Genomic DNA, 25,922 nt, shown 5'->3' with positions numbered 1-25,922 from the left:
GAAGTGAGGCAAAAAGAACGAATTAGAGACTTAGATGGAATGTGTAGGTACATGCTTCTAGCTCATTCTTTTCCCAATCTATCATTCTCACCCTCTTTAATAAAAAAGGTATTAAGTCAATGTGAGTAGTCTGAAACGTGCAAATTGCCTTTTTGTTTAAAACCAAAGTTCAAATTCCACAGTAGCTCAGGCTGTCCAGCTCAGTCTCCCCAATTACAGACGACTAACCAGATTGTGAATCCAAACGTGGCCAGTGCAAATAATGAAAATCAGATCCTTTATATTAGTATTATTTGGAAAAAGAGAGAGATGAGAGAGATGTGTGTGTGTGTGTGTGTGTGAGAGAGAGAGAGAGAGAGAGAGAGAGAGAGAGAAAGGTAACGAGAACGAAATTAAAATTCCCAGGAAACACAGTAAGAGGACAAGAAACAAAATCCTAACGGAAGGCGGCCTAGGCTACCGGGTGAAGCCGGCCGCCTATTGCTTTCGTCACAATCCGCTGCCGCACCGCCCCCGGTTGCCATGGGGGCCGGGGAGGCTACCACGCCCCCGCCCGGCGGTGGGCGGTGACCTGCGGGAGGGCTGCGGGCCTCGCAATGCCGAGGGACTGCGGCTCCGGGGGTGGGGGCTCGACAGTGCTCCACGAGCCTCGGTCGGGCCCAGTCCCGTGAGGCCTGCGTGCCGCGGGGCTGGAGTCAGACGACCGCGCTGGGCCGGCCCGTGACGGAGAGGGCGCTTAAGGCCAGCGCTCCTCGGGGACGTGAGGTGAGGCCGGGCGAGCGCGGCGGAGGGGCGGGCCGGGCCGCGCGGAAGCGCTCAGAGCGCGGGGGGCGGGCCGTGTGGAGTGGGAGAGCCGCGGAGCGTAGAACCGGGTAGCGGCGGCGCCTGGTCGCTGGGGGCGGGGCCTCGGCACCATGGCGGCCGGGAGGGGTGGGGCTTCGGCGCGCGCCGGCGACAGAAGCCGCGGCGCAACCAATGAGCGCGTCTTCTTCCGCCCCGCCCGCTGAGCCCCGCCTTTGCGCCGCGCGCCCGCCGAGAATGGGCGGGGCTTGCTCGTGCTGCTGCCTTGTCTCGGCGTTCCGCCCCGCCCCCGAGCCCCGCCCCCTTCCTGGCTCTGGCCGCTTCCTGAGCGAGCCGCTTCCTGACACCGCTCCCTCCCCCCTCAGGGCTCTGTCGGGGCCGAGGGCCGAGGGCCGCCACCGCCACCCGGGCCCCCGCCGGCGCCGCCGCTTTTCCCGCCCAGCCCTCGCCATGTCCGAGGAGCTCTCGGCGGCCACGTCCTACACGGAAGACGATTTCTACTGCCCCGTCTGTCAGGAGGTGCTCAAGACGCCGGTGCGGACCGCGGCCTGTCAGCACGTGTGAGTGGACGCCCCTCGCCCGCGCCTCGCGCGCCCCGGCCTGGCCCCCGCCACCCGCTCTGTGCGCCCGGGCCAGGCGCTCGGGCCCTCCCGGCGGCCTCCTTGCCAGGCCGGAGGGCAGTGGCAGAGAACGTGGTGCCTTTTTGTTTCCTAGCAACCCCTGTGGCGGCCCGGGCGTTGAGCACTGGGCCCCGCGGAGGTGTCGGGCGTGTGTACGCGCTGGGCGACCCGCCTGCCGCGTTTTCGGGGCTCCTCTTCATTTTCGAGACCCTGGCCCCTGGCTATGCGAGAAGCGCCCCCCCTCCCGACCTTTGACAACCCCCCCCCCCTTCACACCGTCTTTGAGCGAATTTACAACTCGGGGATAAAGCGGTGTAAGCTGAGTTAGCCTTCTCCTCCCACGGTGGGTTGGATCTGGCAGGATTTCCTGGGCTTGAGGTCGCCCCCTTTGTGCCTTCCTTCTGTTTACTATCGCTGGAGGATGTACCTACTCCGGGGAGGAGGTGGAGCACAAAGATGGCAGTCAGGGTGGCCGGAGGTAGATGCCGGAACAGCTTCAATCGTTTTCCAGACAGCCAGTGTCGGGAGGGTGGGAAACAGACCTCAATCAAGTATGGAAGCGAATGACAGACCTGGGTGGTGATCAGAACCCACGGGAACTTTGTTTGTTTTGAGCCAGTGTCTCCTGTAGCTCCGGCTGGTCTGGAACTCACTGCGATCTAACTGCCTCAGGGATGAAAGGCGTGCACCGTCAAGCCAGACCTCTCCTGTAGCTCTGGCTGGTCTGGAGCTCACAGCGATCTACCTGCCTTAGGGCTGAAAGGCGAGCACCATCACGCCAGGCTCCCCTGAGGAACTTTTTAAAGTAAAGATAACCAACTCCTAGGCCCCATTCCAAACTTAGATGGATTTCTGGCAGGTGCGGCCTAAAATGGTTCTCTGCTTCCAAGCAGCTGCAAAGAATTGAACAAGCCTCTAGTTAAGTTTTTCTTCCCAACCTTTTGTTTTTAAGGAAGGGACTTAAAAACAAAATTATGACTTTTCAAGGCATAATTACAAGCCAGGTGAGATGGTGCTTGGGAGGCTCAAACAACAGAAAGATTTTGAGTTTGAGGCTAGTCTTGCCATGTAGTGACTTCCAGGCCACCCTGCAAGACTGGTCACAGAACACAACCACCCAGTAGTACCAACAATTCCCTTTAAAAAAAGGAATAAGGGTGATGGATAGAACTTTATTTTCTTAGTCACAGGTCTAACTACAGATGACTTTTTTGTTGTTAATTTTTTGTCATTGTTAATTTAATTAAAAAATTTCGCACATTATAGTTTGATCACGGTTTCACCTTTCCCAGATCCTCCCCCACCTACCTGCCCTTTATCTCAGTCTTTAGCAAACAAAGAAAAAGCTGAAACAAACAAGACTAAAAAAAAAAAAATGAAAACACAAATAAGACCCATAAAACTATGGGACGATAATATATAATGAAACAGACAAAAAAAATGCCCACACAAAGCAATATGATTTAAAAAGTCTGCAGAAAAAGCATGGAGCTCCTTTTGTGTTGGCCATCTTCTCCTGGGCTAGGGCCAGCTCTCCACATTTCTCCATCTCTCCTTACACTATTTTGTGGTAGTCATATGAATTAGGTTTTAGGGATGAAATCAAGATGCTCATCAAGAAAGATTAAGGAGCTTGGTGATGGTGGTGCATGCCTTTAATCCCAGTACTCTGAAGCAGAGGCAGGTGGATCTCAGTGAGTTCCAGGCCAGCGCTTGTCTACAGAGCAAGTTTTAGGACAGCCAGGGCTACACAGCAGAACCTTGTCTTAAAAAAAAAAAACAAAAACAAACAAAGTGAAAGAGAGAAAGAAAGATGGGGACTGGAGCGATGGCTCTGAGGTTAAGAACAATTACTCTTCTTCCACAGGACCTGAGCTCAGTTCCCACCACCTACAGCAGACAGACAACTGACCCTTAACTCTAATTCTAAGGGTTCCAACATCTCTGGCTTCTCTGGGCTCTTGCACTCACATGTACATTTCCACATGCACGCACGCACACACAAATATAATTTAAAACAATAAAGTTGTTTTACACAGAAAAATATGAATGACAGCCTGACTTTCCTTTTGATGCAGATGAGCTGAGAGGAAACTATAGTAGCTGCTGTGTGTGTGTGCTTGGTAGATCTTATGTACAGAATTATTTCAGATACTCTGGGATCACTAACTCAGACCGCATTGTAATTTTTAGTCCCCTCATAACTGCACAAAATTCCTCTGTATTTCCTATGTTATATTTAAAATGAAGAACTGTAATTTGGCTTACATCATCAAGTGATTTTTTTTTTTTTAGCTTAGTTCCGACTTTCTTCAGATTAACTTATTGGACTTTGACATGAGCAGAATAGCTTTCTACCCCCACTTTTCTTCCAGTTGCTGAACAGTGTATTTAAAGAAGGAAGAGGGAGGAAAAGTTTTATATAGACGGGAAGGCGAGTAATGATGGAACAGGGTCTACATAGACTGGACTGAATGGGGTGAAGAAATTGATTTTTTTTATAACTAGAATTATTTGAAAGTACTGTATTAGTTTCTTACATCATTATCTCTTCTTCACAAAAGACAAATTGTGCCTATAAGCTAGTTTATATTTTGCTGTAAAATCAGATTGTGTTTTGAGGTAGGGTTTAGGATTGAGCTCAGTGTCTTTTTTTTTTTTTTTAATTTTATTTTTCGAGACATAGTTTCGCTGTAGTTTTTAGAGCCTGACCTGGAACTGGCTCTTGTAGACCAGGCTGGCCTTGAACTCAAAGAGATTGGCCTGCCTCTGCCTCCTGAGTGCTGGGAGCCCGGCTGAGCTCAGTGTCTTAATCTTAATGTATGGACACACTCCAGAATACCAAGCAGAAGGAAAGAGCACCAGATTACTTTATGATTTATAGAGAGGGATGGGTTAATGATTTGGATTATTGGGGATCTTGAAGATATTAAAAATAAGTTTTCATGACCATTTCAGTGACAGGAAAGGAACAGAATCGTTTTAATAACTTTATCACGATATAAATGTCTCTTTAATCTTCATTTATTTCTCCATATAGGAATTGTCTAATGCTTTCTATTTGGAACAAGAAGTACTTTTTCTGGTAACTGTTGATGGTCTAGTGGATAAAACTAAATGAGTGTTACTGATATTTACAAGATTTTAGGTAGAAATTTGTATGTTAGCAACAAGAAGCAAATGTCTAAATCAGTTTAGGAATATAAATATAAATGACTGATTTTCTTTATGAAGTTACTGGTGACAGTTTGTATTTGGGGCACAGTGCGGTGTACCTTCTATAGGTTTACTTCGTGTACTGTGATAAAGAGGAGTACAGAAGATGGCTATCCTCATACAGACTTTGGATATTGGCAGGAATTTAATGGGTGAGCCATTTGAATGTTTTCCTAGAAACCAGAGACCTATTTTGGCAGGGACGCAGCATAGATAGTGTGGTTTCACTTTTAGAAAGTTTTTATTAATGTCAAATTTCAGGTTGGTGGTTGAGACTAGTAAGATTGATGACACATTGATATGTCAGGAAAGAGAATGATTAGAGCCTTAAACTAAGGTGATAGTAGTTATGCCAAGAAGAGACCCCTGACCGTTTAAGAATATTGTATAAGATTTAATGACAGCATGTCCATTTTTTCAATGTTATACTGTACATTGATCTGGAATAAATAGAGTGCCTTTGTGGGTATATTCACTGAGGAACGTGTGTAACTGAAAGGAAGAAGGGAAGAGGTCCTAGACAGACCCAAGTTTTGGAGAATACTTAACATAAGTAGAGAGAGCTGTATCCTGAGATACAGGATAAGAAAAAAACAGACAAGACATAAACTGAAAGAATTAAAACAAAAAGCAAAGCAATAACAAAGACTTAACCACAGCTCTGTTAGATACCTTATAATACTCAGATATAATGTTTTAAAGAATAAGTAAAAACAAAGGACTGAGGGAGGGGGTTAGTGTAAAAATGCTTGCCTAGCATGCACAAGGGTCTGGGTTCAATCCCCAGCACTGAAAAACAAAACAAATTTGGCTTGGGTGGTACAGGTCTGCAAAAGCATCTGGGAAGACTGAGAAAGAAAGGACAATTGCAATTTCAAGGCTAGACTATGCAACGAAGTGAGACTCTGTCTCAAAACACCAAAATAAATTGGGGGACATAACCCAGTGTTAGCATATGCAAGGTTCCCACGCCCCCCTCCCTGTCCCCAACCAGGCATGAAAACAGCACTTGGGAGGTGAGGTAAGGTATGAGGATTGTCACGAATTTGATACCAGCATGGGCCACATAGCAATACTGTTTTTCAAAAGGTCAAAAATAAAGTGTGTTTGAGGCAAGTATCCAAAAGACATTTCAGGAGAAAATAGAGTAGCTATTGATAAGGTTATTTCTCTTATTTTATTTTGTAATCTTAAAGATCTTAGTTTCTGTTTATTTTCATTTTTGTTTTTTTAATAAAATACTTTGACACAAAGCAGCTTAGGAAAGGAAGGGTTTATTTGATTTACAATTGCAGTCTGTTTCTTTGGAGACATCAAGGCAGGAATTTAAAGTGTCACATCCAGTCAAGAACAGGTATATAGTAAATGCACAGAACCTTGTTGTCTACTTAGCCAGCCTTCTTTTACACAGTTGGGGGCCCCAAACCAGGGAAGACTGCTGTCTGAATGGTCTGGGTCTTCTTGCATCAGTAACTATCAAAACAACCCTAAAATATACCCACAGATCAGCCAACCTAATCTAGATAATACCTCAATTGACTTTCTCTTCCCAGGCGGTTTGGGTTGCGTCAAGTTGATGCTTAAAACCAATCACCATAGTTTCTATCACTTTTTTAAAATGTCAAGGAACATTTGTACACTGTTAGAAACTCTAATCCAAAAGAAAATTTACATGTAATAACATATCTGGGAAACATTAGTTTTCTTTCTTTGAGACTTCTCTTATATAGCTAGGGCTGACCTTGAATTCTTTATATAGTTAAGACAGGCTTTGTACTCTGATTTTCCTGTCTCTACTCAAGTGCTGGGATGATAGCCCAAGCTATCGGGCTTTTTTTTTTTTTAATTTTTGAGATGAAGTTTGACAATATAGCTCTGACTAATTGGGAACTCACTATGATATGATTTTTTAAAATTATTTGTTGATAGTCTCATACATATAATGTATTTTGTTCATTTTTATTTTCAGTTACCTTCTCATTCATTTACCTCCCTCTAACTTCCTCTGAACTTCTTTCCAACAAATCCCTCTTCAATATTTTCATGCTTTTTTTTTTTTAAAGATTTTTCTCAGCCAGGCTGTGGTGGCACATGCCTTCAATCCCAGCTCTCGGGAGGCAGAACCAGGCAGATCTCTCTGAGTTCGAGGCCAGCCTGGTCTACAAGAGCTAGTTCTGGGACAGGTACCAAAGCTGCAGAGAAACCTTGTCTCAAAAAAAAGACAGAGATTCTCTGTAGCTCTGACTGTCCTGGAACTTGGCCTCAAACTCAGAGATCCACCTGCCTATGCCTCCCAAGTGCTGGAATTAAAAGCATGCACCATCACCTTTTGCCTTAAGATTTTTTTAAGCTATCCAAATCCTTTGTCATTATTTATAAAGTGGTGTAATTTAAAAAAACTGAACTGTTTACTTAACAGATTTAGTGCTAAAACCAGAAGACTGACAGTTTTCTTCCTCAGTTATTTTGGGGAGCTGTGTATTTTGGTACTTGCTTGTAATTCCAGCATTAAAGAGACTGAGGCAGGAGAGTTGCTGTGAGTTTGAGCCACACCAGGGCTACCTTGTCTTAAGGAAGAAAAAAGGCCTGGCATGGTATGCACATGCCTGTGATCCTTGTATTTGGAGGCAGGAGGAACAGGAGTTCAAACCCAGCTTATGTGAAGAATTTGAGATCACTCTAGCTAGCTACATGAGACTTTTTTTTTTAAAATTAGCCTTTATTTTTATGTGTATTAATGATTTGCCTGTGTTTGTGTCTATGCATCACTTGCATGCAGTGTCTGTGAAGGTCAGAAGAAGGCATCAGATGCTCTGGTACTAGAGTTACAGGCAGTTGTGAGTTGCCATGTGGGTGTTAGGAATCGAACCCAGGTTCTCTGAAAGAGCAACCAGTGCTCTTAATTGTTGATCCATCTCTCCACCCCCAAGATTCTTTTTAAAAGATGGGGGAATGATTTTGATTCTATGAATTAGTAACTAGGTATTTAGTTTACACTAAAAGCAAGGTGGATGAAAATTAGGTTTTTTTTCCTCTCCCAGTATCCCTTGATTGAGAATGAAAAAAGGCAAATATGAGTGGCATCTGGGAATTGCAAACTGAGAAGAATTTGTTTTGTTTTTAGAGACAGGGTTTCTCAGTGTAGCCATGGCTGTCCTGTAACGTGCTCTGTAGACCAGGCTGGCCTCAAACTCACAGAGATCCTCCTGCATCTGCCTGTGGAGTGCTGGGTTTGCAGGTGTGCGCCACCACCTGCCTGGTAAGAGGTATTTATAGTAAGTAATAGGGTAATGTTCTGTTCTAAAGTTACAGCCTCCTTTGATGAAGAGAAAGAAAAGGTGCACATACCAAAAATCACTAAACTTTTTTTTAAAATAGGTTTCTGTGTAGCAAATTTATCTAGTTTAGTGCAAAGGGAGACAGTCTGTACAGAAGGAAAAACAGTAAAATTGGGAATGAGAGTATTTATTTACTGGGTGGTGGTTTTGGTTTTTTTGTTTGTTTGTTCGTTTTCTTTTTTTATTTGAATGAAGGCCTTTTATGTAGTTCTGGATGTCCTGGAACCAGGGTGGCCTTGGACTCTGGCTCAAAGACAACCTTCTACCCTGTCTTTCTGAGTCCTGGGATTAAATTCTTGCTTCACACCCGCCTTTGTTTTCAAACACAAATGTAGCTGGGTGTGGTGGCATATACCTGTAATTCCCATCACTCAGGAAGTTGAATTGCTTCCTTAGGGTCTAAACTTCAGCTTCAGAGTGAGACCCTTTCTCAGAAAGTTGTAAAATGGACTTGAATGTAGTTTCATTTTGTTACCATCTAATCCAATTATTAGTCTTACTGTTTGAGAGATACTTTTAAATTTAAAAATGTAAATGTAAATACTTTTACATTTGAATAACCTTACAACCTTGTATATGTACATATCCATATCACTTATTTATGCTTAGTTATGGAAATAAAAAGTTATTTTTTTTCTGTAATTAACATGTCACAAATGTTTGGTTTAGTTTCTGTAGAAAATGTTTCCTGACTGCAATGAGAGAAAGTGGAATTCATTGTCCCCTGTGTCGTGGAAGTGTGACTAGAAGAGAAAGAGCATGTCCAGAACGGGCCTTAGATCTTGAAAATATCATGAGGAAGTTTTCTGGTAGCTGCAGATGCTGTTCAAAAAAGGTAGAGTTATATTATGATAGTGTTTTACTTTTCCTGGTGAACATGGTTTTGAAAAGAAAGACATTTCCAGGCAGTGTGGTGTACACCTATAATCCCTGCTCTCAGGAGGCTGAACTAGGAGGGTTGCAAGTTCACCGGCAGTTTGGGCTACAAATTGAGATAGTCTCAAAAACAAAATAAACAGGATGTTATTTAGATTGAGTTATGAAGAAAAGATCAGAAACTTTGTGTATCAAAAACCTTGAGTTTTTTTATCTTTAAGATTAAAATTTTATTTTCTCAATAAGCTCACAGTCTTTCAAATGTTAATTTATTTAGCCTAATAGAACTCAAACCCCTATAGCTGCTCACTTAGGTATTTAAGAAATCATGAAATATTTTGCAGAAGACTGGTTTAAGTTTTAAGACACGGGATAATCAGATTGATAAACAAGTAGCATTCTCTAATCTACTTGAAGAAGGCTGGACTGGTGAGACGTGGTTAGGCTTTGATATGTCCTTGTGTCTAGAGCATTTACACAAGTCAGATTTGTTTTCCATCTTTGAAGAAGATGCTGAACTGAAAAGGAAGAGAAATGAAAACACACTTGCAGGATTCTTGCCTCACTTCTCAGTGAGAAACCACAAAAAATTTTCCCAATATGAACATGGGACCATCATTCTTTAACCTTCTTTCTAATTCTTACAGGTTGTAATAGTCAAACACCTAGAAGCATGAGACAACCTCTTAGTATTTATTTTGCATTTTGTTTTCTGAGCTAGGCTGTCAGGTAGCCCAAGTGGACTGAGCTCATAATTGAGGATGACCTTGAACAGCTGATTTTTTTTTTTTTTGGTCTGCCCAAATGCTGAGATAAGCATGCATCACTGTGCCTGGCTTTTTCTTTCTTTCTTTCTTCTCTCTCTCTCTCTTTCTCTTTTTTGCCTGACTTTCTATCAGTATCATCATTTCAAGTGTAAAATTATTTGTTAATCCCCACTAATGGTTTAGTTGAAGCTGAACTTGTGTGCATGAACAAAAATGTGTTATCTATTTTTGTTTTGTTTTGTTTTTTTGCAGCAGAGTCTCTCTTTGTAGCCCAAACTGACTTGAAACTCACTGTGTAGACCTGATTGGCCTTGACCTCTAAGAGATCTCTTTACCTAGTGCTGAATGGGGTTAAAGCTTTGTGCCACCCTGCCTGACACTTAAATGAAATATTTAGTTATCTATTTTCATCTTTTTTCCTCTTATTGACAGTGTCTCAAACGTTGTGTATTCTGTTTTAAATTAAAAGATATATTTTTACCAATAATTTACAGATTAAATTCTATCGCATGAGACATCATTACAAATCTTGTAAGAAGTATCAGGATGAATATGGTGTTTCTTCTGTCATTCCAAACTTTAAGATTTCTCAAGATCCAGTAAGGAGCAGGTAAGCAGCATTTATTTTAAAAGCAAAATTTTAATAATTGAAATGGAAATTGCTATGGGAATTTTGGTTTGTATATGTTTAACAAATTACACTAGGTGTCCTAACTAGAATTTACCTTCAAAATTTGTTTGATAGTTGTATTGAGGATACCAACTCCATGATACCTAAACTTGTACCTAAGTTTATGTTACTTAAAATCATTCCGGCAGTCTTTCTTTGAATAAAAACTGTACCTGGAAGTTGAAGATTCAACTGATTTTTATGTGAAACAATTTGAAAATTTGGCAAAATCACTTTCAATAATGTATTTAAATAGTGGGGTGGTTTTGTTTTGCTTTTTTTTTCTTCCTTCATTGTCCTCTACGGAATAGGTTTAGCATTTGAAGTTTTTATTCTGATAGTGCTTCTACTTTTTTTTTTTTTAAAACTATTATTTTGAGACTGTATATAGTGTATCCACAGCTAGTTTTTGTACTTTGCCTGTGGTGGCTTTGAACTCCTTCTGATTCTCTTGGGCACTGGGCTTACTATCCCAAACCTGGTACCCCATATAGTTAAAATAAAATAGTGATTTATTTTTTATTGTTTTGTTGTTGCATCATTTATTACATTTGTTTATTTGTGTGTGTGCGCACGTATGTGTGCTGCTGTGTATATATGGAAGTCAGAGAACAACTTGGAGGACTCAGTTTTTTCTCCTGGGTCCTGGTGATTGAATTCGGGTCCAGGCCTACCTGCCTGCCTGCCTTCATTTATTTATTTTTAAGTGGGGTGAGAGAATATATGGAGTAGTGGGCTGGGTGTAAACAAATGTCTAAGCAGATTCTAGGCAGGTGTTTAATTAACTAGATATTAAACTTTGACTAAGCCATTCTCCCGCAACCAGCTGATCTTAATATAATAAATACTTTTTGATATTTGGTAAATATTTAGGTAGTGTTTTATTTACTAGAGATTGATTTAGAGCTATCAGAAGCTTCTAGAATACAATAAATAGTCCTGAAATTTTCAGTAAAAGGATCATATTGTCTAGGTTTATTGTTACTTGTACTTCTCTGCTTTTTTCACAGCTCTTTCACCATTCTATTTTTTTTCTGAATAAATTCTCTCCATTAATGTATAATAATTTTTAATATTGCAATATTTCTTATATATTATAACACAATTTTTACTATTGTAATATATACATATATACATATTCACACATATATACACATATGTGTGTGTGTGTGTGTATATATATATATATATATATATATATATATATATATATAAATGGCTGCCTTGGAACTTGTAGACCAGGCTGACCTTAGCTAGCATCAGAGACTCAGAGAGATTAACCTGCTTCTGTTGGGATTAAAGGCTTGCACCCCCACTTCTAGTGCCATCAGGCTTAGTAGCCAGTACCTGCTAAGCCATCTGTCTCCCCAGCCCTTCTATGAACATTCTTTAACTAATTTTGAATAGAGGTATTTTTGGTAATTTGTTTTTGTTATTCTCCATATGTACACCCAGGTATGATATTGAATAAGTAACAGAAGCTCAATACTGTTAAAATAAATAATAGAAGTAATTTGTATATCTAGTAAGCTGCTAAGCCAGGTCAATAAATAGAGTGATTATCAGAACAGTTTCCTGTGAGCTGTATCCATTTAAACTCCATATTCCTATAACCACAGTTGTTCTTCATATTTCATCATTTCCAATGTTGAAATATGTAGAAGGCCGCAACCACACTCTCCACCATAGATGGCGCTGCACCGCCAGGTGAGCTAGAAAGCTCACACGTGTTGATATTTTTCCACTACTCCCAAGGTATCACCTGGGACTGGGAGCAGTTGACCAATCCAAGAATGACACGTCCGAAGCAGGGTCTGTTTCCTATATAAGGGATGGGTTCCATCTTATCTGGGTCTCCGCCATGTTGGCTGATGCCCGCTCTCCCAAGGGGCATTAAAGCTTTACTGCAGAAGTATCCTATGTGTACCGCGTGGTTCTTGCTGGCGAGACAGAAGCGCGGAACAGAAATATGTATCCCTAAATGTTTTGCTTCATTTAGAAAATTAATGTGTGAAGAAATGCAGTTTCTTTAGTCTTATAATAGTTTGTGGAAATCAGTGTGCTAAGTCAAATAAATAAAATTTTAATTTCAGTGCTTGTTCCATGTTGCTAATATTCATATTTTAACCATCTTTAAGCACTCTGGTTGTCTGTATATTTATCCTACTGCTTTTGAATGTTTTTCTGAGTACTTAGTTGAAACTTCTGGTAAGTCCTTTAGGATGCGTTCACTGCTCTGCAGAGCTTAACCCCGGTTCTCAACTTACTTGATTTACTGTCAGTAGATAAAATTGTTATTTTTCATTTAGTGATTTTTTTAACCAAATTCCTGTGGATTCTTTCATTCCTGTGCTTTGTTTACTGTACTTCTGCTGTATTATAAGCACGCATTTATTGGTTTTTGTCTTAGTATTTTTGTTTTTATTATTGGTTTTTTGAGACAGAGTCTCTGTGTAACCCTGGCTGTCTTGGAACTTGCTTTGTAGACCAGGCTGACCTCAAACTCAAAGAGATCTGCCTGCCTCTGTCTCCCAAGTGCTGGGAATAAAGGCGTGTGCACTCGCACTTCTTCTTAATATGGGGTAATGTTATCTTTTTTTCAACACTATTCTGAATTGTCAGCAAAGTTCCTAGAGTGTCCTACTTATACAGTCACTGCTTATTGGGCTGCTTTGCTTTTGTTTTGTTCTGGTTTTTTGAGACTTGGTTTCACTATGTAGCCCTGGCTGGTGTAGACCTTGATATATAGACTATCCTGACCTTAAACTTTGATGCCTCTGTTGTGAATTATAGGTATACACCACTGTACTCTGCAGTACTTGTTAAATGACAGTTCCCTGCCGTATTCCTAGGAGACAGACCTTGCTCACTTGGCTCCTTAGGTTCATTTGGTCAGACAATGTTTAGTCTTAATAACAATATTCTTTATCTGTTTTGTTTCTTTCCTGTTGTTACTTCCCTAACTCAATCCCTCTTATTTTTCTGAATAGTATTAGTGTTCAGTTGATCGTTCTTTAATCTGCCTGATTGGGCATTGCAATCTGCTCAATTATGTGTAGACCTGTGTTTGTACATGTGAGTGCAGGTGCCTGCAGAGGCCAGAAGAGGGTGTCATATCCCCCAGAATTAAAGTTACAAATGGTTGTGAGCCAGTTGATGTCGTTGTCAGGTCCTCTGCAAGTATATGTTTTGTGTTTTGTTTTTGTTTTTTAGCAACATCTCTACAACCCTGGCAATATGTTTTCTTTGGTGTTTAGGAAAAAGGATATCATCTCCAAACTCTAATAACTGGCTGTAGCACAAAGTCCTATTCCAGACTTCTTTTTTATTTGACCTTTTTTTTTAACTTTTGTCTTTGCTGTGTAATTCTACATATCATCATATATATTTTAAACCATGTTTAACATATCCGTGCTACCTTGTGTGTATTATGTATATGTGTTAGTGTATATGCATATGTGTTCATGTGGTGGGGGACAAAGGACAGTATCATGTCTTTAGTTGCTCTCCACCTTTGTGTTTAAGATACAGTCTTTTCACTGAACCTGGAGATCACTGATAGGCTAGGGATCTGTTTCTCTCTGCCTCCCCATCACTGGCTTACAGGAGTGCCTTATTGTGCCTGACTTTTTTCATGGCTGCTGTGCTCCTGCCATCAAATAGGTTCTGAGGTAAGCTCAAATGCCATGTTTGTGCAATAAGCACTTTAACCACTGGGACAGCTCCCCAGATGGATCCTTACTATTTTGGAAGACATTTAATTCAGTTAACAGTGAAAGTCGGGCAGTGGTGATGCATGCCTTTAATCCTAGCACTCAGGAGGCAGAGGCAGGCAAATCTTTGTGAGTTTGAGGCCAGCCTGGTCTACAAGAGCTAGTTCCAAGAAAGACTCCAAAGCTGCAGAGAAACCCTGTCTCGAGAAACCAACCAACCAACCGAAAAAACAGTGAAGGCTTAACTGGATATGATGGCATTCACCTGTGATCCAGCATTCAAAAGACTAAAGCAAGAGAATTATCATGATTTCAAAGTTTGTCAGAGCTACATGATGAGTCCAATGCCAACCTGGAATATGTAGTGAAATCTTGCTTTTAATGAAAAATAAAAGGATAAGTACAATAAAATGAAAACTATAGAGATAGGCCTGGTGGTACAGGGCTATAATCCTAGCTACTCAGGAGATTGAGGAAGGAAAAGCACAAATTCAAGACCTGCCTGGGCTTTCATGGCCAGAAGAGACAGCTTTAGAAGAACCTTTGATCCAAGAAAGAAAGGGGGGGGGTGCTGTGAGGTAGGGCTGGACTATCGTTTAATGCCTAGGTTAGAGCTCCTGTACTGCAGATGAGCACATGGATGAATGAATAAATGAACACGCGTATGCATGCATGCACACTGGATTTGAGAGTGCCCTGACTCAGATTCCAGCTCTGTTCTTTCATAATTGTTTGACTTTGTCAAGAAACTGCCTTGGTTTTCTCACCTCTTTATAAGTGGGGTTGAAGGTTAATGTGTTAGTATAGGTGAGATTAAGTTGTATAATGTCTTACCCCTCCATCCTTTACAAGTGGTATTGTTTTTCCTTAGCACTGTAATCTATACTTTATCAGCTCGCCTGGTATTTGTTTATTTATGTTTTTTGAGACAGGGTTTCTCAGTTTAGTCCTGGCTGTCCTGAAACTTAATGACCAGGCTGGCTTCCAACTCACAGATCCACCTGCCTTTGCTTCCCGAGTGCTGGGACTAAAGGAGTACATCAGTGTGACTGGCAAAATTTTAATGATTTAATTTTTATTTTATGTGATTGGTGGTTTGCCTGCATGTATGTCTGTGTGAGGTGTCAGATCCCTTGCAACTGGAGTTACAGGCAGGTGTAAGCTGCTATGTGAGTGCTGGGAATTGAACCTAGGTCCTCTAGAAGAGGAGGCAGTGCTCTTAACCACTTGAGCTGGTAGACTTTTTATTCTTTTAATGTTTGCGCTCTCTCTCTCTCTCTCTCTCTCTCTCTCTCTCTCTCTCTCTCTGTGTGTGTGTGTGTGTGTGTGTGTGTGTGTGTTAGAGATAAGAGGACAGCTCTCAGAATATGGTTCTTTGTTGCCATCTTGTGGGATCTGAAGATCAAACGCTCAGGTTTCAGGCCTATGTAGAAAGCTCCTATAACCCTTGAGTCATTTTATTGGCCTTTTTTAAAAATTTTAACTGTTAGCTCCCCTGTGAAATCTTTCCTAACCTTTAGAATTTCTTGTTAGTAAAACTGTAGTTTGTATTCCAACTAAAGTTTTAAAACTTTATTTATTTACTACTAAATCCTTTTTTTTTTTTTTTTTGGTTTTTTGAGACAGGGTTTCTCTGTAGCTTTGGAACCTGTTCAGGAACTAGCTCTTGTAGACCAGGCTGGCCTTGAATTCACAGAGATCCGGCCTACCTCTGCCTCCCAAGTGCTGGAATTAAAGGACTGCACCATCATCGCCCGGCTTAGTATTGTTTTTATATCCTATGCAGTGTGGTAATTACCATAGAAGGTACCATGAATTTTCAGTATGGACATGTGCAGAGTTGTGATTTTTGTTGTTGGGTTTGTTTGTTTCGTGGTGTTTAGGCGTCAGACACGGGGATTTAGTGCTTTACATATTGTAGATAAGCACTATACCACAAGCTACATCCTTAGACCTTAGTTTTTCTGAGATAGAATCTTGCTGTGTGACTACTAGGTAGTTTTGAATAGGCTTTGAACTGATGAGCTGGCCTCTGAATTGTAGGATTATAGGTGTTGTGGCAAAAGAAATGTTTTCCTTTGCGGGGGACACTTCTTGCGCTTCCAGATGTATTTTGATTCCTAGCACCCACATCAGGTGGCTTACAATCATCTAATTCCAGCTCCAGGGGAAGCTGATGTCTCTGGTCTCTGAGGTTACCTGCATTCTCATATACAGACACACTCATAGAATGAAAAATAATACTAATCTCTAAAAGAAAAAAAAGGTGTTTCCCCATGGTAGAGTAGTGAACTGGAAAAGAAGCCCCAAAGCCAGCAAGTTCTTGTTTTTATAACATTGACAACATTGAGGAAATTCTATGGCATGTTAGTTACAGTACCTATATGAAATGCCCCTTTTTCTTGTATTCTATATGACACTAACTTTTCTAGCATAGGGTATAAGCAAATAGGTCAGGATGGTCAGTGTACTAGAGAAGTGTGCTAATGATGCCTAGTTTCTTTTTAGAAATATATTATAATCTTTATAAAAGTTCAAATATTTTGTGAAACCTACTCCTACACTTTGGAAGCCACAACCTTCCACCATATCCTAGCTACATCACAAAGGTTCACAATATTTTAGTTTATCCAACGGTTTAAAAATTTAACAGGGAGCACTAGAGAGATGGCTTAGTAGTTAGTAGAGCATTAGGTGCTCTTCCATAGGACCTGGGTTTGAATCAGCATCTTCGTGGGAGTCTCACAACCATCTGTGACTTCAAATACAGGGAATCCTATACCCTTTCCTGGCACCTGCAAGCAAAACACCCCGTGATAGCTCATGCCTGTAATGCCAGAAGGATGAATGAAGCAGGAACATGAGGAGTTTGAAGACATCCTGAAATAACTTCTAGACCTTGTCCAAGCCCCCACTTCACCATATCACTAGTTGAGGGAAAAGATTTTATGTAATTACAGTTCTGTGTTCTCTAATTTACACTTGTACCTGAATATTGTAAAAGGTTTTGTGTGTGTGTGTGTGTGTGTGTGTGTGTGTGTGTGTGTGTGTGTGTGTGTTTTCTTCACTAGTGGCTTGGAATTCTCTTTGTGGCCCAGGATGGCTAAAACTCAGAGATACACCTGTTTTTGCCTCTGCCTCTCAAATACTGGGATTAGAGGAAAATCTAGAGCTGGCCTCAAATATATGATCCCTCCTGCCTCAGCATCTTGAGTAGTGGTGACATTATCAGTGTATGCCACTATGCCCTGCTGTAAAAATCTATTTTAAAAGGATGAATATTTGAACAGTCTTACTTGATTTAGAAAGTAATGCCGTGAGTATCATGAATATTTTGTATTTTAAGACTACTTGAAGTTTACACTTTTTAAAAAAAATATGGATGAGTGTTTTTCCTGCACGTGTAACAGATGTGTGCCTGGTGCCTATGGAGATCAGACGTATTAATCGCTGAACCATCTCTCCAGCCCCTGAAGTTTAGTCCTATCATCTTCATTAAACAGTTCACATTAATGAAGTCCTGGTGTCTTTTATTATTCGGGGTATTAACTCTTTTCCTCCCTGTGCTTCTTAAGTAATAGGAATGAAACACCTTCATCTGATAACACAGAAACTTACCAAGAGAATACAAGGTAAGTTTTTAAAAATTCTATTTTAGTAAATAATATTGTTGAATAATATAGAAGGTGATTATTATTTGTGGCGATAAGAATTTAAGCTAGAGATTGAGCATGCTAGACATTTCACTGTACCCTTGAGCTATAACCCTGATTCTCATAATAGATTTTTTTTTTTTCCTCTGAGACATGATTTTGCTGTATAGCTTAGGCTGGTCCTAAAATCATGATCCTCTTGCCTAAGCCTTCAGAGTACTTGGGGTTACAGGCTGATAGGTTATAAAAATTGGTTAGTTAGTAGATTTTAATATGTGCTGTGTGTTCGTGTGTATACCACATTACATATATAGAGGATAGCTTGCCGAAGTTCTTTCTCTCTACCATTTATTTCTAATGCTTCAGAAATAAAAACAGTGCTTAAATAGTTGTTGCTTTCAGGACCATGTAAGAGCTTATCTATTTTCCTGGTCAGATTTTTTCCATGCATGATTCAGGCAAAGATGTCAATATTGAACTGTCACTTGCTAACATTCAGAGATGTTAAACCCCAGTGATGCTTGATTCTTAGATTGCTTTGAATTACTTTGTCTTAGGGTTTTTGTTGCTGTGGTAAAACACCATGACTAGTGCAACTTACAGAAGATAGAATTTATTTGGGGCTTACATTTCTAGATTAGAGTCCATGATGGTGGTATGAGGCTTGGTGATTGGCAGCTGGAACAGCTCCTATCTTGATACATAAGGAGGAAGCAGAAAGCACACTGGAAATGGTATCAGTTGTTTGAAACTTCAAAGTCTGCCTAGTGACACACTTCCAACAAGGCCATACTTGCCTGTCCTTCCCAAACAGTTCTAACAAATGGGAACCAAGTATTCAAACATGATCCTTTGGGGGTCATTGTTATTTAAGCCACTACACATTTCAGTCTTTACTTTTTTGCCTTTTCTTTGAATTTTGTCTTAGATTCTTAATCTGGGGTATATTAAAGTTAGAATTTGATGGGAATCCCTTTTTTAACTGTATCTTAAGTGCTTTGGGGAGGGTAGTAAAGCACGTGCTGTTGTATACTTGTGCAATTTAGGTAACTACTGTGCTTTCACTTATTGAGCTATATCACTGGTCCATGGTTCTACATGGTAGACTGTAAAACTGTTGACAGATTTCTGTCCCGCTCGGTCTCGCAGCCATTCAGTCCCAAAGAAACACACAGAGGCCTACATTAGTTATAAACATGTTGACCTATTAGCTCAGGCTTTTACTAACTCTTACATTCTACATTAACTCATAATTCTTGTCTGTGTTAACCACCTGGCTTGGTACCTTTTATCAGCGAGGCATTCTCATCTTGCTTTCTCTGCGTCTGGGTTACGATGGCAGATTGAGCCTTTCTGGTAGCCCCGACTATACTTCCTGCCTGGCTATTGGCCAGCCAGCATTTTATTAAACAAGTATAAGAGACAAATCTTTACAGGGTACAAGACTATTGTCCCACAGCATATAACAGTTAGAAACTTGAGTGAACACACTGTGACTTCTGGCATCATATGAATGGTTACAATTAAATTTGGACTTCTTAGGCATGATCTCATGTTTTGTTTGTAATTGTTTGGAGATGGGTTTCATTAGGTAAATGAGGCTGATTTTGAACTCAGAATCTTACTGCTTTAGCCTTCTGAGTACTAAGAATTAAAGGCATTGACTATCGTACTTAGCTTTAGCCCTTATGTGGCCAGGTGAAAAAATGGTCTGAAATGATAAACATTAGTACTATATAAAATGAGACTGAACTATGACTTAAAATACAACAATAAATTCATAACAATGTATCAATAAAACACAACAATAAATTCATAACAATGTATCAAAAAACAGAAACATCTCGTTTTTTATGTTGATGGTTTTGAATTTCAGTATGTCTCATTTGAATTGCCTTATAGTTCTTCTGGGCATCCTACCTTTAAGTGTCCCTTATGTCAAGAGTCAAATTTCACCAGACAGCGTTTATTGGATCACTGTAATAGTAACCATCTATTTCAGATAGTTCCTGTGGTAAGTACATATATCCAAAAGAATCTTCTGTTTAAAGCATGTGGTTCCATGAATCTGTCTTCACGTATATAAAGGGGAGGGTTCTTTATTTAAATTTGGATTTAAAAGTTTTAATAAGTGATTGTGATGCAAAAAATGAGATTTAAAATTTGATTACCTCATTAATCAAACTGTGAGTTAATGTAGACTAGTCTAAGAAAGAATGAAGGGTGAACTAGGGAATCATTTCTGTGTAGTGGGAGAGCCTAATTTCATTGGGTCCTTTCAGTTTATTTTGCTGGATGCAGAGAACTAGATCCAGTCATGTAAATCTGTTGCAGAAGATAATACCTATATATAAGAATAAAAATGAGCTAGGCATGGTAGTAAATGCCTTTAATCCTAGCTCTGGTGAACAGTACCAGGCCAGCTAGAGCTATACTGTGAGACCTTGTTTCAAAAAGCAAAGAGTAAAACCAGTAGATATTTTTAATTATATCTTTAAAGAATATGTAAAGAATGTGTAAAGCAAGAATCATGCTATATTTTTATTTTGATACATACTTATCTTCTTTGTCATTTTAGTGTAAATTTGTAGATTACAGGATTCCAGCATTTTGTTAATGATCCCAGAAGAACTTATTTTGAGCATACATTTCATAGAATTTTAACTCTTAGACAATGGAAGAGGACATATTAAGCTGACAGATAATCTTTCATCTCTTTTACCTTATCCCTACCCCGTACTGGAATTTCAACTGGGGCACTTGCCCCACAAGCATCCTGCCATTAAAATATATCTCCAGCCTTTTAATTTTTTTCTAATAAAATTTTATGATGGGGTCTTACTTAGTTGCCTAGGTAGATCTTGCATTTGTGTTCTTTCTGCCTCAGCATCAGTAGATAATTCTGTATATTTCTATACATTTATAGGAGAAGGTTGTTGATTGCAATTTGGATTTAAGTTGTTAATACAACATATTTTTGCTAATGATTGACCATGATGCAAAATGTGACATAAAATTTTACTACCTTATATAAAGGAGAATAATGTAGACAGTATTATGTATTATGTAGTATTATGTAGTATTATGTAGATAGAATTAATGTAGACAGGATTAGGGATTACAGGTTTGAGCTACCACAACCTGCTTCTTGAAGAGTGAGTAAAATGTATTAGTAACATTTACAGCCACTCTTTAGATAATTTTAGCTAGTAGAACATGTTTCAGAAAAATGCCCTAGTAACCATTGAGGATTCCTTTCAATTTCTGCAACCATTCATTAGAAGGGAAGGGGTTAAATAAGCAAATACAGTACCAAAGAGGCATGTAGGGAATCTTCATACTTAAGACATTGTGCTTGGTTTTATATTGAATTGATTTGATTTGTATTCTTTTCTGCATAATACTTGTACATTGTCAGCTTTGGCTAGAATCCAGCTATTAGTTTCTTTTTGTGATAGTTAAATGTACTTCATTAAAATTTTGAGAATATAATTTAAACTTTATAATTTATTCCATTTTCATTTTACATGAAATCAAGCTAATAATAATTCTATAATGGTTTTTAATTAGATTAAATAAGATGTTGCACATGTTGTAGGTAATGAAAACTTACTACATTGATGTTAGTATAGGCTGTATGTGTTGTTTCCTGTTTAAATAGTTATATATTTGGATTTAAGTTACTAAATTTAAATAATAGACTATCCATGGTCTTTCTTACTATAATAGTGTCATTTATCTTATGTAATTTGCTTGGGAAATGACCTAGTTATGGGATTTGACTCTTAGAAATGGATTTCAAGAACTGCATGTGGTAGCACATGGCTGCAGTTCTAGGACTTGGGAGGCTTAGACAGAAAGATCACAAGTTCAAAGCAACCTGGACTACCTTGTGAGACTCTGTCTCAATGTCTTTATACTATCTAGTGTTTTTTTTTTTGTGTGTGTGTGTGTTCAGGCAAACCTTAAGAGACACTGTAGATTTGAGTGCAGACACAGTAGTAAAGCAAATTGTGATGTGAGGGCTGGGTGTGCTGTTGCACACCTTTAATCCAACATTTGGGAGGCAGAGGCAAGAGGATCTCGGTGAGTTCCAGGCCAGCCTGGTCTACATAGCAAGTTCTAGGACAGCTAGGACTACGTTAGAGAGACCCTGTCTCCAGGGATTGGTGTGAATTGAGCTACACCTTTTCTGATTTTTCAGTGCATATAAAAATTACACTTGACTATATATACTGTTTCTGTTAAGTATACAATAGAACTTTGTCTAAAGTATAACATTATCTGAGTTAAATGCTTCATTGCTAAACAGTGTTAATGATCATTCGAGCTGTTTGCCAAATAGGCTTGCTTAACACTGGTTGGCACAGACTTTCAATTTCTAAAGAAACGTAATATCTGCAAAATGCAACAATGAAGTATACCTGACGTTTTTAGTAACGTGAGCTTGTATTTTAATGCTCTCAATAAGTATATAATGTTTCATTATTTTGTAATTTTTTTTATTTAAAACAATCTGTTTCTCATAGACATGTCCTATTTGTGTGTCTCTTCCTTGGGGAGATCCTAGCCAGATTACTAGAAATTTCGTTAGTCATCTAAATCAGAGACATCAGTTTGATTATGGAGAATTTGTGGTAAGTGAGTTCTTCAAGATTAAGAAAGTTAAATTAACTTTTCAATCTAAATTTGAGTTTTCAGGCAAATTGTGGAATCAGACCACTGGATAAAGGGAAAGGTGCTGTATTTAGTAGTAAAATTGTTAAGCTTCATGAAGTTCTGAGAATTTATTGTTTATACTAGAGTGATAATTATTGAAAAAAATAAACCCCTTAATAGCAAAATGAAAGTTTAAGTAAAAATTGCCTAGAATTAAGAGAAAATTATACCTCCTTGAAAAGTAAAATTGGCGGTGGTGGTGCATGCCTTTAATCCCAGCACTTGGGAGGCAGAGGCAGGCGGATCTCTGTGAGCTCAAGGCCAGCCTGGTCTACAAGAGCTAGTACTGGGACAGGTGTCTATAGCTACAGAGAAACCCTGTCTCAAAAAACCAAATAAATAAATAAATAAATGAAAAGTCAAATTGGTACAACATGTGGGGGAGAATGTGTTACAAATACAGAGTTAGTTGCTATTATATGAGGCACATTAACAAACAAAACCAAAGAAACTCATCAAAAACCAGGTTGTCTACTTAAGAAAGGCAACAAAGGCCCTCAAACCAAATGGGTCATCCTCTACTTTTCATATTCATGATAATTTAAAAAATGATGTGATAATTTTACTTTATTAATTGTAAAATTGTACTTAGCTTGTATATGATTAAGATCTTATTTATTTAATACACGATTCTCAGTAAAGAATAGCTGATATTCATTTTCCTGTTCAGGTAAACACAGGCATGCATAATTTTCATTTTTATGGACTTTGCAGTTTTAGTCTGTTATTTGAGTATAAATGTATGTAAAATTCACATGTGCTTATTTAGTGACTTTAGGAAGTAATTGTATATTATTAAATTTCCATTTTAAGAACAGATACTGTGCCTGCAGGGCTATATTTGGAACAGCAAAATGGGTTTTGTCAGCTATTTTTACTCTTAATTCTTTGTTTTACCATGGCATAAAAAACTATTTCACTTGTCAAGTAGACAGCTTGATGTCTTTTAAAGCGAATCCATGGGCATAAATCGACAGCAAATTGCATTGATAAAGTATGGTTTTTGTTGTTGCTGTTGTTTGACTGATGAGTCAGAGAGAGGGAACTCAGTGCATTCTAAGTAGCTGTTCTACACCGAGGTACTTACTATGCCCGAGTCATAGAATCAGTCTATAATTTAAAGATGACTGAGCTAGAGTTACTTAGTTTCACACTGTGGTTAAGAAGCTGTTATTCAGCTATTAATTCAGTAAATGCTTATATTTCTTAAAATTAGCTTCTCTTCACAACAAATCTTTTCTAGAAATGATACAACTTAATTGTGTTATTAGTTTTTTTTAAAGATTTATTTATTTATTATGTATACAGCATTCTGCTTGCATGTGTCCCTGCAGGCCAGAAGAGGGCACCAGATCTTACTGCAGATGGTAGTGAGCCACCATGTGGTTGCTGGGAACCCCTGGAAGAACAGTCAGTGCTCTTAACCTCTGAGCCATCTCTCCAGTCCCTATTGTGTTATTAGTTATATGTTTAGTCAGTATAAATTTTATTCTCTGCTGAGCTGAGCAGTTATTAGTTATTACTAAATAATTATAGCAGAATTTAATTTTTAAATTTTGTGTGTTGAAACCTTATATTTTGCTATTTTTGAGATGGGGGTCCCATTATGTCCATGCATGTTTCAAACCCCTGGGCTCAAGGTATATCCTCCTGCCTCATGCTTCTTAGTGTCTGAGAATATGACACACACCATGGTGCTCAGCTTAATCTTGCATTTTAAAACCTAAAACATCAATGCAAATGTATGCAAAGATGTATAATACATTAGATAAAATTGAATAGTTATTTTCCTGTTGACATTTTTTTTTCCTTGTTTTAGAATCTTCAGCTAGATGAGGAAGCCCAGTATCAAACTGCTGTAGAAGAGTCTTTTCAAGTAAACATCTGATGTGTGTACACATCTCTGCATCCTTGTACCTACAAGTGCCATCTTTAAGGGAAAGACAACATGAAGTCACCATTTCAGTAATTTGCTGTGCATATTAATAAAAATAATTCACTCTACTGTATTAGGTTTTTAATTGAAAATAAAAGGTGGGCTACCCTAACTCCATTCTCTAGACAGCTACTTTAACAGCATGGAAAAGGTTGTGTTTTATTTGTGTGGTGAAAGGGAATTCCTGTTGTCCTTTTCTTCCTTGAATTACATATTCTGAATGTTTCATTAAGTTGTTTTTGATATTTGATACAGTTTCTTCTATTTACTTTAGTACAGAGAGGTAACAGTACTTTATTACAAAGGTAACTAGCAAATTCTGAAAGATGTGATTCCTATAAAAATAATAAACCTGAGCCATTTGTCAGAGCTGCAGAATGGAAACTTGAAGTTCTAAATGGAATAATCCAAAGGGATTTTTTAAAGTATAGATTCTAGCTGAGGAATTCAACAATAAGAAAATTGTATTTATGTAATGTTTTGTATTTTTGAAGACTAGTGAAATTTCTATAATAATTTTGACTTTGAAAGTGTATTGTACAAATGTTTCTTCTTTTGCTATTAGATCAACATAGCAAGAGAAGAGAAAAGAGTTTTCTGTGGTTAGTTTGTTATTCACTCTAGCTTGAATAATTTGTAAGCATAAATGAGTTGTATGGCAGTTCTTTGTAGTTAGTATTTCTCATTAGCTGACTTCAGTCAGTGATATCACACTTAAATTAGTTTTTTAAAAATCCAAAGTTTGAAGATATATGTGGATATATGTACATACACTTTAGCATGTATCTGTACACATATATATCTTTGCCTAGAGTTTGTCAGGCTATGTATAGAATTTCTATTAAGAGTTTTAATAATGGGCAAGCAATATAGGATTGAAGTATTTATCTCATTTGATTAAAATTTTGTATGTTACCAAATTTTTTAAACAGTAAGCCAAATACTGAGTTGTACAGTTGGCTGTTATTACACCTGAAACATTTGTTATATGGTGCTCATTAGTTATATTTGAAAATAATGCATAGGTGATGTAGTGAGAGAGACTTTACCAGCTACTGTTTGACTACACTTTAGTCAAAACTAAGTTTGTTCTTAGTCTTTGATGTAAAGTATTGTAGAGGAGGCCAGGTTACAGAGTATAGGGTGAAGAGTGAATTCCTGACATTCCATTGCTAACATACACTGTTATGCTTTCTTTAAAATAACTAAACTCAAAAGAAAATCTCTGAGGTAGTTTGCTGCTAATATATACATATATTGTAAAAAAAAAAGGTATATTTTGATTTTCTTAATATCCTCGTTGACTTTTCTACAATAAACATTTTTTAACTTGATTTAATAAAAATGTTAATTTTGAACATGCATTTTGTAAAAACCTTTTTCAGTTAAACAGTAATAACTTTATTTATGTTTAGTAATACAGTCACACACACACACAAAAGCCATACATCTTAATGCCTTTTTTTCTGTTGTTTCTTGAATGTTTTCTAGCACTTTCAGTTGGCATACAGGAATTTTAGAAGCATCTATATAATGAACTCTTTAAAAGGAGACTTTTGTCCACAGTTCTTCCAGCTTAAAGCAATAACTTTGATACTTTTATAAAGTTTAAT

At 38.6% G+C, this 25,922-nt stretch overlaps 1 protein-coding gene across 4 annotated transcripts; it reads left to right on the top strand.

The window, feature by feature from the left end:
- The first annotated feature begins 558 nt into the window (after nt 1–558).
- Nucleotides 559–25,667, top strand: Rnf138 (ring finger protein 138). Of its 4 annotated transcripts, XM_085686165.2 has the most exons (8): nt 563–765; nt 1,167–1,361; nt 8,645–8,810; nt 10,113–10,228; nt 17,577–17,633; nt 19,557–19,668; nt 22,184–22,291; nt 24,193–25,667. In XM_085686165.2, the coding sequence occupies exons 2-8, from the start codon at nt 1,252–1,254 to the stop codon at nt 24,259–24,261; spliced, it is 738 nt and encodes a 245-aa protein (XP_085542291.1). In that variant the 5' UTR covers nt 563–765; nt 1,167–1,251; the 3' UTR covers nt 24,262–25,667. The 4 variants fall into 4 exon arrangements, with proteins under 4 accessions (XP_087752359.1, XP_085542291.1, XP_085542292.1 ...); XM_087896233.1 differs by lacking the exon at nt 22,184–22,291 and having other exon boundaries at nt 559–765; XM_085686166.2 differs by lacking the exon at nt 1,167–1,361 and having other exon boundaries at nt 564–765.
- The last annotated feature ends 255 nt before the right edge of the window (nt 25,668–25,922 follow it).

The sequence above is a fragment of the Myodes glareolus genome, chromosome 13 (genome assembly GCF_982192425.1).
Source record: "Myodes glareolus chromosome 13, mMyoGla1.1, whole genome shotgun sequence".
Classification (NCBI taxonomy): domain Eukaryota; kingdom Metazoa; phylum Chordata; class Mammalia; order Rodentia; family Cricetidae; genus Myodes; species Myodes glareolus.
The sequence above is the reverse complement of the archived record's forward strand: the minus strand, read 5'-3'. Positions and strand labels throughout refer to the sequence as shown.

Coding starts and splice junctions, on each gene's coding strand:
- Rnf138 (XM_085686165.2), top strand. CDS start 1,252: ATGTCCGAGGAGCTCTCGGCGGCCACGTCCTACACGGAAGACGATTTC. Junction 1,362..8,644: donor ACCGCGGCCTGTCAGCACGT/GTGAGTGGACGC, acceptor TGTTTGGTTTAG/TTTCTGTAGAAAATGTTTCC. Junction 19,669..22,183: donor TATTTCAGATAGTTCCTGTG/GTAAGTACATAT, acceptor TGTTTCTCATAG/ACATGTCCTATTTGTGTGTC.